Source organism: Xenopus laevis, chromosome 2S (genome assembly GCF_017654675.1).
Source record: "Xenopus laevis strain J_2021 chromosome 2S, Xenopus_laevis_v10.1, whole genome shotgun sequence".
Lineage (NCBI taxonomy): Eukaryota > Metazoa > Chordata > Amphibia > Anura > Pipidae > Xenopus > Xenopus laevis.
This window is the reverse complement of record NC_054374.1, coordinates 55,863,559-55,879,240: the sequence shown is the minus strand read 5'-3', so window position 1 is coordinate 55,879,240 and position 15,682 is coordinate 55,863,559. Positions and strand designations below refer to the sequence as shown.

The following is a 15,682-nucleotide window of genomic DNA, read 5'->3' as shown; positions in this document are numbered from 1 at the left end:
TATCTCCCTGGTGTTTAGCAGTAGTAAATGTGCTCTGACGATAATGCGTCTGCAGGACTCCTGTGACGTCACTGAATTTTCCTCTAGCCTCTTCTAGGCTGCCTGAGGCAGCCTTGAGTCGCATTGGGCCAAATTTACTTCTATTACGCTTGCTTCAGGGCGCAGCTTTCCTCTCATCTACGATTTGCACCTGGGGTAAGGGGGAGTGTTTGTTTGGTGCATGCGCATTAGTGAAGAATAGGAAAAGGAAGCCTGTAACACTTTACCAAGATGGTGGCTGTGGTTTACTGAATGAGAGCCAATGATGATGCACGATTTACTTATTTTATATACAATAGGAAAGCTGAAACTATTGCGATTTAAGACATCTAGATGAGAACTTAAGAGTGAGGTAGTTCATAGCTTTTGCCTTTCCTTCTCCTTTAAATCTAAAATCCCCTTTGGATTATTTTGAGTAATTTACTGGTATAGTTTGATGCAGTTGCCCTGCCCTGAGTCAACTGCATAGAGATGCACATACCTTTTATAGAAATAGATAGTAGGCATACCAAAGTGTCACTCTAGTCCAGGCTTCTAAAAAAAGTGAGTCCGTATCTGAATGCTTTTCAGAAATCATAAAGGATCTTTTGTTTTTTAAGTCGATTTATTTGCCATCTTCTCTGCTGCAGATATAACGTTTTGCATGGATTGTTCAATTTGAAGGTATGTCTTTTAGCAAGTTAAATATATTTTGTATTTTATATCTTGCATATATATTTTTCTTTTTTCCAACAGGTATAGATGTAAACATTACAGATAATAAGGGAATGACTGCACTGGATATCGTCCAAGAGCTACCTTCTCAGAAATGCAAACAGATTGCTGCCCTTATTAAGGGTGAGATTGACACTTTAAGGAATTTGTTAATGATATTTGCTGTTGATCCTTGACAGAGCTGCCAATTGACTTGAGTGTATGGTGCCAAACATTCCTTGTCAGTATCTGACAGAGCATGGTATTCATCCTCAGTGATGTACTCTACCCCTCCACCCCTTTTGTGATGCAATCATTGGTTCAGATAATGGAATAAATGAGTTATCCCAATTTTACACACCATTTGGATGGCAAAATCAAACATTCTCTTCATAAACTGTCCCTAAGTCTTGAAATATGTAGTGAAAAAATGAAAGCAGCTTAGCATTTGTAAACGTTTTCTGTGCTCCCTCCAAACTTTGATCCATTGCTTGTGCCTATTCAGAGTTGGGAACAACTTCCTTCACAGCAGTCTGAGCAGTATTGGTGACCTGCATGGTGCTCTTCATCTCCCATCCACCAGTGGACAAATGTTTCAGGGACACACTCAGTCATTTTAGATAATAAATAACAAACTAGAGAGGTACATTTCCTGAAGAAAATGTGAGTGGTGCTTGCCGTGGCAAAACTCAGGCCCAAATCTGATTGGCTGTTGTTGCCCCGCCCCTTTTTTTCCTAATTGTGAACCACAGTCACTCAGTGACTAACATACCAAAGTTTGGGAATGCTGTCATTTAATGTGTAAAAATGGCAGCATTTCTATTTTTTTCTATTGAAAATCAATGAATGAAATTTGATTGGTTGTTGGTGGCTCCGCCCACTTTTTCTAAACTTGAAGTGGAAACCCCCAGCGACCACATTTGTGATATTCAAGGTCCCTGACATCAATACTGAGAGAATGGCAGCCTTCTTAATTTTTCCCATTAAAACCAATCAAAGAAATCTGATTGGTTGGTTTTGGCTCCACCCACTTTTCTTAATTTTAATCCCAGTCCCCCAGTGACCAACTGTGCCAAGTTTGAGGACCCTGCCATTAACCGTCTAAGAGCGGCAGCAGTTTAAAATTTTCCTATTTAATTGAATGGCTGAAATTTGATTGGCTGTTGTAGACTCCGCCCACTTTTTGTAAATTTTGGCTGCAGTCACCCAGTGACCCACGGTGCCAAGTTTGGGAGCTCTGGCTTTATTACTGTGAGAATTACAGCTGTTTACATTTTCTCATTGAAGTCAATAGGGAAAATCTGATTGGTTGTTTGCGGCTCCGCTCACTTTTTTGGGTCCCCAAAATAGGACAGAAAAGTCACAACACCCCATTCCCGAATAAGCTGAACGGTTTGACACCTCATTCATGGGTCTGCGACAAACTAATTATTCGATAAATTCCCCATTATAAGTCAATGGGGCAAATTTGGGGACCTCTCCTGCCCCGGGGGTAAAACTTATACCCTCGTGTGGGGTATCATCTGACGCAGGTCGCAAACCTCTTCAAATGTGGTAAATTTAACGTTTCTACAAGATTCCCTCTCTGCGCTAGAATCCGTCAAAAGTTGGCCTCAATGTTAATCTATGGGACTTTTCGGGGTGGTTAATTGCCCCCGCAAGGGGCAATTAACCACCCACCCCTTAGAAAAGTCATACCACCCCATTCCCGATTAAGCCGCACGATTTGACACCTCATTCATGGGTCTAGGACAAACGGTGCGGGACTAGTTACGCGCCAAACTTTCATACGGAAGAAGAATAAAAACTAGAGAGGTACATTTCCTGAAGAAAATGTGAGTGGTGCTTGCCGTGGCAAAACTCAGGCCCAAATCTGATTGGCTGTTGTTGCCCGGCCCCTTTTTTTCCTAATTGTGAACCACAGTCACTCAGTGACTAACATACCAAAGTTTGGGAATGCTGTCATTTAATGTGTAAAAATGGCAGCATTTCTATTTTTTTCTATTGAAAATCAATGAATGAAATTTGATTGGTTGTTGGTGGCTCCGCCCACTTTTTCTAAACTTGAAGTGGAAACCCCCAGCGACCACATTTGTGATATTCAAGGTCCCTGACATCAATACTGAGAGAATGGCAGCCTTCTTAATTTTTCCCATTAAAACCAATCAAAGAAATCTGATTGGTTGGTTTTGGCTCCACCCACTTTTCTTAATTTTAATCCCAGTCCCCCAGTGACCAACTGTGCCAACTTTGAGGAGGCTGCCATTAACCGTCTAAGAGCGGCAGCAGTTTAAAATTTTCCTATTTAATTGAATGGCTGAAATTTGATTGGCTGTTATAGACTCCGCCCACTTTTTGTAAATTTTGGCTGCAGTCACCCAGTGACCCACGGTGCCAAGTTTGGGAGCTCTGGCTTTATTACTGTGAGAATTACAGCTGTTTACATTTTCTCATTGAAGTCAATAGGGAAAATCTGATTGGTTGTTTGCGGCTCCGCTCACTTTTTTGGGTCCCCAAAATAGGACAGAAAAGTCACAACACCCCATTCCCGAATAAGCTGAACGGTTTGACACCTCATTCATGGGTCTGCGACAAACTAATTATTCGATAAATTCCCCATTATAAGTCAATGGGGCAAATTTGGGGACCTCTCCTGCCCCGGGGGTAAAACTTATACCCTCGTGTGGGGTATCATCTGACACAGGTCGCAAACCTCTTCAAATGTGGTAAATTTAACGTTTCTACAAGATTCCCTCTCTGCGCTAGAATCCGTCAAAAGTTGGCCTCAATGTTAATCTATGGGACTTTTCGGGGTGGTTAATTGCCCCCGCAAGGGGCAATTAACCACCCACCCCTTAGAAAAGTCATACCACCCCATTCCCGATTAAGCCGCACGATTTGACACCTCATTCATGGGTCTAGGACAAACGGTGCGGAACTAGTTACGCGCCAAACTTTCATACGGAAGAAGAATAAAAATAAGTTTGCAAGATAACAGTAGTGATGCTTTGCTTCGCAAGCACCACTAAATAAAAAAGATAACAGTAGTGATGCTTTGCTTCGCAAGCACCACTAAATAAAAATAAGTTTGCAAGATAACAGTAGTGATGCTTTGCTTCGCAAGCACCACTAAATAAAAATAAGTTTGCAAGATAACAGTAGTGATGCTTTGCTTCGCAAGCACCACTAATAAATAAAAAAGTTGCCCTGCCCATTAAAAGCCCAAATCACTCAAATTCATCAGGTTTAGCAAAAGTGGGTAACCTAGATAAACAACTAGGAAGTTCTAGATTTAGAGGGGTCTTATGGGAGTACTTGCCTCAGGCGGCAGTTAGTGCCCACTTACCAGGAGCCGCAAAATACTTGAATTTGTATTTTTTTAAAATGGAAATTTAGCTCTTCTACTGCACTTTAGCACTAGCCATGCAGCCCCCCCCCCGACTCCTGGTGCTCCGACTCCGAAGATGTAACCACAATTCCCCTTTTTTTCTCCTTAAGTCCTGTGTGTGCTAGCTTCTTTTGAGCCATTGTAAATACTAATACATAGCTCTGCACCCAGGCACCTTATACCAGTACACGTGCGGTGCCAGCATTTCTAGTGCTATATATATATATTGTATATATATATATATTGTATATATATATATATATTGTATATATATATATATATTGTATATATATATATATATATTGTATATATATATATATATATTGTGTATATATATATATATATATTGTGTATATATATATATATATATTGTGTGTATATATATATATATATTGTATATATATATATATATATATATGTATATATATATATATATATATATATATATATATGTATATATATATATATGTATATATAAATATATATTGTATATGTATATATATATATGTATATATATATATATATGTATATATATATATATATATGTATATATATATATATATATATATATATATATATATATATATATATATATATATATATATATATATATATATATATGCACAAATAAGATCCGCACTCACAGGACTTATGAAAATTATAGAAAATCCGAGGTCTTTTTCTTGAAAAAGACCTCGGATGAGGTCGAAACGTTAGACTCTTGCAATAAATTTTCTATAATTTTCATAAGTCCTGTGAGTGCGGATCTTATTTGTGCATGTGGAGTTCGAAATTGTCGATGCTGCACCCAGGCGTTCAAAAGCTATTTTTCAAGAGTGCTGGCTTCTTGGAGGACTGTATATATATATATATATATATATATATATATATAGAGATATAGAGATATAGAGATATAGAGATATAGAGATATAGAGATATAGAGATATAGAGATATAGAGATATAGAGATATATATATATATATATATAGAGATATAGATATATAGAGATATAGATATATAGATATATAGATATATAGATATATAGATATATAGATATATAGATATATAGATATATAGATATATATATATAGATAGATAGATAGATATATAGATATATATATAGATATATATCTATATATATATATATAGATATATATATAGATATAGAACTAGAAATGCCGGCACCGCACGTGTACTGGTATAAGGTGCCTGGGTGCAGAGCTATGTATTAGTATTTACAATGGCTCAAAAGAAGCTAGCACACACAGGACTTAAGGAGAAAAAAAGGTTTTTATTTTAACAGAAAAAAAACTAACGTTTCGTTGTGAGCTTTGAGAAAGCCTAGGGACCTAGCCATAATGTTAGTTTTTTTCTGTTAAAATAAAAACCTTTTTTTCTCCATAAGTCCTGTGTGTGCTAGCTTCTTTTGAGCCAATATATATATATATATATATATATATATATATATATATATATATATATATATATATATATATATGTACATATATATATATATATATATATATATATATATATATATATATATATATATATATGTACATATATATATATATATAGGAAGGCTCTAGTATCAGAGCCGAAACGTCGCAATAAAATTTTGTTTTTCTTTCATTCATACAAGTCCTGTGTGTGCGGTTTTTTCAATCCTTATACACATTTTTCTTAAACCTGCACCCAGGCAGTTGGCCTCTGTTTGTATGAGTGCTCCAGTCCGAGGACAAATATATATATATATATATATATATATATATATATGTACATATATATATATATATATATATATATATATATATATATATATATATATATTAAAAATGGTGCGTTTGTTGAACTATTATCTTTATTCCATATGTACCTATTGTACTATCTGCAATATTGTTCTCCAGGCTGGACATAATAACATGAAAAAACATGAAAAAACAACCACAAATCAAGCTCTGAGTACTAACTGTTGCAAAAAACAGAGATCTCATGGCCATGCCATATCTTTTTCTGTACTACCTTTGCTTACTTTACAGTACTCAAATAAATTACAGATTTATCCCAATAATTTAAATTCCCTCCCACTATGTTCTACCAGCATCTTCAGGTATAACATTCTCTCAATACACATTTTCAATCTACATCCAAACTTGAGCCGCCAGGTTGCTTAGTGTACCTGATAAGAAAAAATGATTGTCCAGTATTTATTTGCACAACACAACACAAAGCAAATGTATACAGGAAATATCCACATTGGACACTGATGAGTGGGGTAGTCATTACTGACATTGTTACATCATTGGTGATCAGTAGTGTGGATATTCTTATTCTGCACAAAATCATAATCATAAACTGTGAATCCTGATTGAATCCCCAACCTTTATTTTAAATGCCGTTTTGGCCCCTGGGTATATGCTTTTTTTGTCCTGTATTGTGATCACCTCTTACTGGAGTGAGATTGCTACCTTCCTACAAGCTCATTTTGCTTTGGCATAAAGTGACCAGAATTATACCTACTGGCACACAATTACCAAATAATTCCATGTTGACTCAAATGTAATTTCTTCTGCCTATTGTTCTCCTATGCAAGAGAAGCCCTTGCATAGTGCTTTTCTTCCTTTCTTGACTTTATTAAAATGCAAAGAATAAAGTCTTTAAAAGAAATAATAAAAGAAAGTCATCAAAAGGACTCAATGGACATCTTGCCTGGAAGCCATACAAAGTCCCTGGTTGGGAGTTAATATAGCCTGCAGGGCTCCAATTTGAAAGCCCTGCTTTACAGAAAAAAACTAATATATAATTACAACTCACTTCTTAAGAACATGGTTTTTATGTATTATTTTTATAGATTACAGTATTTCGTAGATCCAAAGTATATTTTACCAGTTTTAGTTCTGACACATTGTTTTTCATCTTATTTTTTTTTTTTTAACACTAAAGTTATTTTCCTATTCAGATCACAGCACAGTAAGAAAAGAACAGGAGCAGATTCCTGTGATGCATGCACCTTCTTCCCTCAACACAGAAATGCAAGGAGGTAATGGTTTTTGGTAAAGACTGAACTAGTTCATAATACAAGTTTTTCTACCGATACAAAATTCGTTCTTAGTATATTTCTCTCTGAACTCCTTTTTTTCCCCTAATATGTTTTTTGGTGAATGTTTGTTTTTCAAAAGAACTTAAGATTAATAAAGAAAAAGCTACAGGTAGAATACACCACCCATGTATGTTGTCATGTGGAAAATATAAGCTTTATTATGCATCCATAAAAAAAATAGGACTAATTTACAAAACAAAAGTATAGAGTATTAGTAGAGAATTTAGAAGATGTTTAGGTTGGGAAAACTCACACCCAAAAAATACAGCCACATATAAAATCATATACTGTACATGCATTGACTTCAGCAGATATTCACATGCATTGGCGCACATTAATATTATAAATCAAATGCATATAAATACACACATAGCGACTCACAATAACAGGCACACAGTGACACATGCAAAGATGTAGTGACACATAAATAGACAAAGGCACAAAGTAAATTACACACAGTAAGTGACTACAGCACTAAACAAACAGATGGAATGTGGCAGACAGACAGGTCAGCAAACCAGGTTTCTCTAGTTATGTGTGTGCATTGCAAATTATTCAATCTGCCATTTACATTTTTATTCTTGAATCAATTTCCCCTTGAATCAGCCCTTTGAATGCAGGATGACTAGGGAATACGTTTTTCCTCTCTGCAGGCATGACAAACTGAAACAGTTTTTAAGTTTGTATCTTCTCTATCATTTAATTTTAATTGTTGAATACATACCACTAATATTTTCTTTGATTGTTTCCTGGCTGAACCCTTACTGCAGGCTCCTTGGTCTAAGTCCCATTCTAGGATTGCAGGTTGCATCTGTCCATCATGTTGAAACTCATAGTTTGAGCCAAAAGTGTGCTCCCCACCCATATGTTATACTTGCATTGAGGCGGAGTGGCATTACTAAGGTGAATAGGTGTGCTCCTGGACTACTATTGTCTAGTTGAGCCCTGCCGTTCAGTTTGTATCTCTTCTACTATACCAGTTCTTACTTGTGAAAAGTTTACACCACACATGCTCCCAAGGTACATCTTGCACATTTTCAATAACTGAATATATGCAATGCACATTCAATGACCCCATCTTGGCCAACTATATAACTATAATAACCCTTGTGGCTTAACAGTCATACCTAAAAGGCTCTGCAGAAACCACATTTCCAGGAAATCAAGGGCAGCACAGCTCAGGGGCTTCTCTAGTTCACTAGTGTAGTGTAGTGTGCAAACTACTACTACATCAGATGCCTTAACAATTGTGCATGCCCAAACCATTCATTTAAATCCACTTACATGGTTTACAAGGATGAGGAAATACTCTCCCTTATTGAGGAGATAGCATTGCCTGAAAGGATAGTAAAGTAAAGTAAACAAACTTGTAAAACCACCTACTCCTAAATGCAGAGAAACTTCACCTTCACAGATGGAGGGCACCCCCTCAGTATCTACCAGCACTAACTATCTAACTTTTTTTACTGCTGAAGCCATAGTTTATGCTGCTCAAGACTGCATACCTATGTCGTGGCTTAGTCCACAATCCAAAGCTTCTGGTATAAAAGTGATCTCTGCTCGTCCATCTTTAGGGTGAAGCTGAGCTTCTAGAAGCAGCTACTACAGAATCCCAGAAAATACCCTGCCATAGACAATACTGAGAATTGCCTCTGTTACAACCAAACATAGATACAATTATCATTAAATTATTAGCGCTGTCTATTTTTGTACCTGTGACTAGTAGCTCTGTGTGTTACTATTAGCTTTGTATGTCTTCACCCTTAGAAGAGAAAGAGAGGAAACAAAAACATTCTCTTTCACCACCATCTTAAAATGGCTCCCAGTCATGTCATTTACCACTCAATAGATTCAATAAATTACGGTTACTCCTTTACAGTCTAGCTCTTCGGATGAATCATCTAGACAACCCGATTAGATAACAAATCTATTATGAGATGTTTTCACAAGCCTTGCAATTAAATCGGAATTAATCAATCTAAGGCCCATAAGGTGTGGGGTATACCTCAAAAAACCTTGATATTTTCCAGTGTGCAAAATCACTAGGAATATAGTGGATGCAGCATAGCAACAACTGGAGAAATAGAGAAGACCAATACCGAATTAGAAAAAATAAAATTGGTGTTGTCATTCTTAGGGAAGCAGCTATACTGTAGATGTTTATCAGCTAGAGCCTAAGTGGCCAATTTTACAGCCCTCCGCTCATTTGTCAAAGAATACACTGGTGAACAGGTGATTCTACATCAAAGAACAAACTTTCCTCACTGGACATGACTGATGGGAATTGACATTACAGGAGGGAAAGGGGCCTTCTTCTCACAGGGCAGTTGACCTAGGAAATAATTACAGTGATTGAAATCACTGCTCTTGGTCCTCCATTAACAGTCAACAGGGGGCTTCCAAGTCTCAAAGCCAACCACAACCCAACATGAGATTTACTGTAAATTCCCTTAGCAATCCTAATACAAAACTGTCCTAAACCTACTACAAACAAAGGTCAAGACTCCTGAGCATTCCACTCACCCTCCAAGCCTACTGCCAGCATGAGGATTAAATAGCTTTGTTGTAGCCTGGCAAGATTTCATAATGGACTCACGGGTACTAAACATCATCAGTCACACTTACAGCATTCCCTTTCCCAGCAAGCCACAGGAGCTCAGATTTGTCCCATCAGCCATACCCCCTGACCTATACAAACCTCATGCCCTTCTTTCCATCACTCAGGACCTACTAAACAAAGAGGTGATCACATGTCAACATTCAAAAGATTTGACAGATACATATACCCATTTGTCTCCCTCATCAGCGCTTTTTAAGATTCAATTTAGACCAACAGCATTTCCATTTTTCGAGCTTTCAAATTTGGCCTGAGAATATGAACAGAGGAACTAGCGGCCTTGAACTTTGGATCCATGGCATACATGTATGTCACAACTTATTTAGATGACCTTATAGATACAGAAGATACTGAAGAGGAAGCCACATACTACACTCAAGAGCTTATGAACCACAAAAAGGGCCTACTAAATCCAACACAGTCTTAGATATGCAACACGTTCTTTTACCTCCAAAAAAAGGAGCTCACATTGCAAGAGGCTGTTTTCCATATCATCATAAACCCACAGGCGGCAGCACTTGATATTCTCCTAGGACTCATGTTGGCAATCATAGATGCAGTGTCCTTCACAAGGTTTCACCTTCACTCACTGCAGTAGAAGTTCCTAAAGAAATGGGACAGAAATCTTCAAGATCATTCCCAATTGATATGTTTTCCTCTTCTTATAAGAGAAGGCCTTGCTTGGGGCACCTGCTAAATCTGACGCAAGGCAGAATTTGGTATCGTCCTATACAGAAAGTGGTCACCATAGATACCAGCTGGTTAGGTTTGACAGCAGCTTGAACACAGGAAGTCTGCTAGGGCAAGTAGTCCCACTGAGAGCTAAAACTACAATCAACTTGATGGAACTTGAAGGGTAGTTATCTTTGCCATCTTTATTCTCATGATTCAAAAAGTTGGAATTCAGTAGATCAGGGAAAGTGGCAGCTAAATCAATTTTTTATTTATTTTTTTGTCTCCTGTCTCCTGAAAGGAACAACTTGTTTTCCTGCACTGACAGTACAGGCCTACAACAAAAATATTTTTTAGTTAAGAAAAACTCAATGCTAGCAATGCAGAGTATTTTGAGTTCATATCAGTCTATATAATGCTACAACTAGCCTTGGTGTCAGGGTCCATTGTCTCTCATTGTATTTGGGACTGTAAATAATGTATTTGGGCTAAAGCTGACACTGTCCCTCCCTATATTTAATGTATTTGAGGTATACTTTGCCTTTGCCCTACAATGTATAAGGTTTTTTTTGGATATGGAGACAATCCCAAAACCACCCATGCCACTTCCTATTTATAGAAATTAAAATTGCCTGACAACAGCACGTACAGTTTGTTCTCCTCCCAAAACACACATTAGAACATTTAAATAACCACCTGTTCTGTCAATACTGTCTGTTAGGCTGGTGGTACACAGGGCATTTTGTCTTCCAGTGTTAAATACCCCATTATTGATCCTGATAATGTTAAATGAAAAGCATTTTGAGTGACAAATATGGAGCAGTGAATGGTGGACCTCTACCTTTCACTTTTCCTTGTTTGTCAGCCACAGTGCATTTCTTATTATCAATAGCCTTGACAAAGCAGCCAGGGCCATTTTAACCACCACTGGTATTTGTTGACAACAGTTTTGCCCAGTGTCGGAATGGGAGACCACGGGCTCACCCAAAAACCTTTGACGAGAGGCCCACAAATTAATCTTTTTTCAGTTTGTCCTGCCTTGGAGGCAGCACCTTCTCCTCTCAGTTTATTTTTTTCTTATGATTATTTTTATGCACTCATTCTTTATATGTTCAGTTTCATGTGAAGCAGCAACTCCTTATTATGGATACGCAGATTATGGTTGTGCCCCACTGTGAGTGCTCCCAGATTTCTGGAATGGTTTCACATTTACACAGGTAGAGCCCATTATGTGAGCTCCCTCTCTATTTAAGAGGTATACATCTGCCATTGTATTGGCTTTTCTATGGAGAGCCCGGGAGTGTTCTCCTCATTAGTAGAACCCCCCGCTGTGTGCCCCAAGTACACTGGTACCAACAGTTTTTTTTAACAATCGCGCTCCCGGGTTTATCCCAGGTTGATCCCATACTACTAGCTCAGTTAAGGAGCGCAAAACAGCCCGTTTTCAGTGGCAGTGTGCTCCAGGGTCATTACCTAGGTTGAGCCCTTTCATACGCTCAAAAAAATCAAGGCACGAACATCCACACAGTACAGGCGCACGCGGATGACGTCATGCGGCTCAGCGCTACCCAAATACAAATACAGTGACATAGAATGGCGTCAACCAGAAAGGAAGTCCAATATACCTCATAGGTTTTTTAACACCTATCCTACACCGGATGATTATAAGCACTGGGACAAAATACCCCATGTAGACCCAGCTATTGTTAGGCTAGCACGTAGCACCACGTTACCAGCAGAAGATGCAGGCTCTCTTAGAGATCCGATGGATAAAAAAATTGATTCTGCTCTTAAGTGTGATTTTCAAAACATGGCAGCCATATTGAGACAGGCAGCAGCGGCTACTACAGTGGCAAATACAGCAAAATACTGGTGCCAGGAGCTCATTAAACACCCTCCAACTTCGCCAGAGCACTTTATAGCAGAATTAGATAAAGTCAGATCGCCACTGTCATTCCTATGCAAAGTCGCATTAGAGACGGCTAAACTAGCTGCCAAAGCCTCTTGCAGCATCCATCACAGTTGCGGCAGTGGTCAGGTAATATTGCATCCAAGCATACTTCTCTACAGTTTAGCTGATCTCAGCTCTTTGGGCCCAAGCTAAAACAAATAATTTCAGAAGTCACCGGTGGCAAAGGTGAACATCGAGGAAAACATCAAGGAAAACATCCCAGAAAGTAATTCCACAGACGCAATTTCCAACACAGATCTTGGTCATCTACCAACCGACAACAGAGAAGCTCTAGGCCTCGACATCAACAGCAAACCAATAGGAGGTACTAAACACCTTGGCAAAGCCAGACAAAATTTGCCCATAAACCGACAGCGACAAAAGGCCAGGACTGTCGCAACTCCATACCTCTGCCCCCTGTAGGAATAGGGTTAGGCGACTTTGTGCAAGCTTGGCGGGACTCTGTAACAGACAATTGGGTGTTAAACATTCTAGAGCATGGCTACAGCATTTTTTCAGAAAAAAAAACAAACCACGGCACAGATTCGTAACTTCTACACTTCCTTCAGATCCGGTAAAGAAACCAGCTCTTTTCGACATCATCAAAGATCTACTTCAAAACAAACATTGCTCCAGTACCTCCGGTTTCGCTCCCATGGATTCTATTCCAACCTTTTCTTAGTATCAAAAAAATGGCGATTTTCGTCCGGTACACAATTTACACCCACTGAAGAAATTCGTAGGATAAGAGCGATTCAAAATAGACTCCCTTCCATCAATCATAAAAGCATAAAAATCATGTCCACAATCGACATCAAAGATGCATTATACCCATCAGCCCAGGGCATCAAAGGTTTTTGCCTTAGGGCAGAGCCACTTTCAATTCCAAGCCCTGCCCTTCAGCCTTTAGTCTGCACCTAGGGTTTTCACCAAGGTTCTGGGAGCTTGACTCACAGTCCTCAGATTCAGAGGGATCCACATAATTGCCTTTCTAGACAATCTCATTGTCATGGCAGATTCACAAAAGGAAGCCATAGCACACACGCAAGAGTGTCTTCAGACTCTACAACACCATGGCTGGCTCATCAATTACAAAATAAGTCTTCCACATCCAACGCAGACTCTAGAGCACATTAACTCAGAAAACAAAAAGGTGTTTCTACCTCTAACAAAGGCAATTACTATACAGCAAGCGGCTCGCAATGCAATTCAATAAACTCACATTTCAGCATACAACATTATCAGGCTGCTAGGCCTAATGGCGGCCAGTATAGAAGGTGTGCCGTTTGCAAAGTCTCATTTAAGGCCCCTTCAATGGGAATTCCTCAAGAAATGTTACAAAAACCATCAGGACCTTTCCCAGATGATCAATCTATAACAGCCAACCATACTTCAGCCTCAGGTGGTGAACACAGATTCACAACATAACACAAGGCAAAGGCTGGGACTGCCCAGTCCAAGAAGTGGTCACGACGGACGACAGCCTCATAGGATGAGGGGCGACCTGGCCACCCGAGGTATGCCAAGGAATGTGGTCACGTCAAGAAGGCAGACTGCACATAAAATACCCTAGAACTGAGAGCTGTTTACTATGCCCTGTTCAACTGGCAAACTCAGCTGAAGGACAGACATGTCAGGATTCAATCCGACAACAGCACCACAGTCACTTACCTAAATCGACAAGGGGGAACCAAGAGCGCGGCAACCCTCAAGGAGGTAACCCGGATTATGTCTTGGGCCAACATGGTCCTCATATCGGCAGTGTTCATTCCAAGGGTGCAAAACTGGGAAGCCGATTATCTGAGCCGCAACACCTTGGACCTTGGAGAGAAACGACAAGTTTTTCAGCACCTGGAGTCTCCCAGATCTAGATGTCATGGCGTCTCGATTTAATGCACAGCTTCTATGATTCCTATCAAAGTCTCACGACCCCAAGGGAGAAGGGGTGGATGCCCTAATCTACCCATGGAACTGCAGAATAGCATACGCCTTTCCACCTATCTCGATCATCCTCGATTGTTGCACAAGATAAGGAATGAGGGAGTTCCCACTATACTCATAGCCCCTTGGTGGCCCCGCAGAGTGTGGTTTGCAGAACTGGTGCAGATGAGGGCGACAGCACCATGGTCGCTTCCACTAAGCCCAGACCTTCTATCGCAAGGCCCAGCACATGCAAACCATGTCCACAGACTTAATTTGATGGCTTGGCTGTTGGAAACCAAATTGTGGAAGGAAGAAGGCTTTTCAGACAGTCATACAAACATTGTTAGCAGCATGAAAACATTCTACTTGGGCAACATGCCACAGAATCTGTAAAGCATTCCTATCTTGGAAACAGGCACACGTAATACAATGGCAGTTTTCTTCATCCACTCACATCTTGGTCTTTGTACAGAGTGGAGTCGACAAAGGTTTAATCACTCAGCATTGAAAGTGCTCTTTTTAGCACTTTCAGCACTTATACACAGACAATGGGCTCTACTGCCAGAGGTTCGTCTATTCTTTCGGGCACTTCAGAAACGTAGGTCTCCTATCAGAAGCCCCGCTCCACCCTGGGACTTAAACTTAGGGCCCTCCAAAGACCACCATACAAGCCCCTAGGCTCGGTAGACCTAAAGTTCCTGTCGTGGAAAGTGGTTTTCCTCCTCGCCATCTGCTCAGCTAGGAGAGAGTCAGATCTAGCAGCCCTGTCGCAAAAAACACCTTGGGGTATTTTTCATCAAGATAAGGTGGCGCTTAGAACAGTTCAATCACATCTACCTGAGGTTACTTCAGAATTTCACCTTAATCAGGAAATTGTCCTTCAATCATTCTGCCCTAAACCAGCAAATTCACAAGAACAAGTGTAGCAGCTACACACACTGGATACGGTACAGGCATTGAAATATTACCGTACATCCACAGAACTGCCGAATTTAGAATTTAGGATCCCCTTTTCATAATATTTGGTAGCAATAAGAAGGGTTCCCAGGCATCAAAACGCTCTCTAGCTAGATGGATAGTGGCAACAATAAGTGAAGCTTATAAATCAATGGGCAAAGCGATTCCATTCCAGATTAAGCCCCACTCCACTAGGAAGGTCAGTGCTTCCTGGCCCATTCACAACCAGGCTTCCATAGAGGCTGTATGCAAGTCGAACACCTGGTCATCTTTGCACACTTTTATAAATTAGATGTTATGGCCTCTTCAGAAGCGGCCTTTGGCAGAAAGCTGCTACAAGCA

At 39.4% G+C, this 15,682-nt stretch overlaps 1 protein-coding gene across 7 annotated transcripts in view; it reads left to right on the top strand.

The window, feature by feature from the left end:
* Positions 1 to 15,682, top strand: part of anks1a.S (ankyrin repeat and sterile alpha motif domain containing 1A S homeolog) — a 184,458-nt gene that overhangs the window by 83,581 nt on the left and 85,195 nt on the right. For all 7 annotated transcript variants that reach the window (XM_018248197.2, XM_018248200.2, XM_018248199.2 and 4 more), the window contains 2 exon segments: positions 775 to 876; positions 7,080 to 7,160. In XM_018248197.2, the coding sequence (XP_018103686.1) occupies positions 775 to 876; positions 7,080 to 7,160 (183 nt within the window).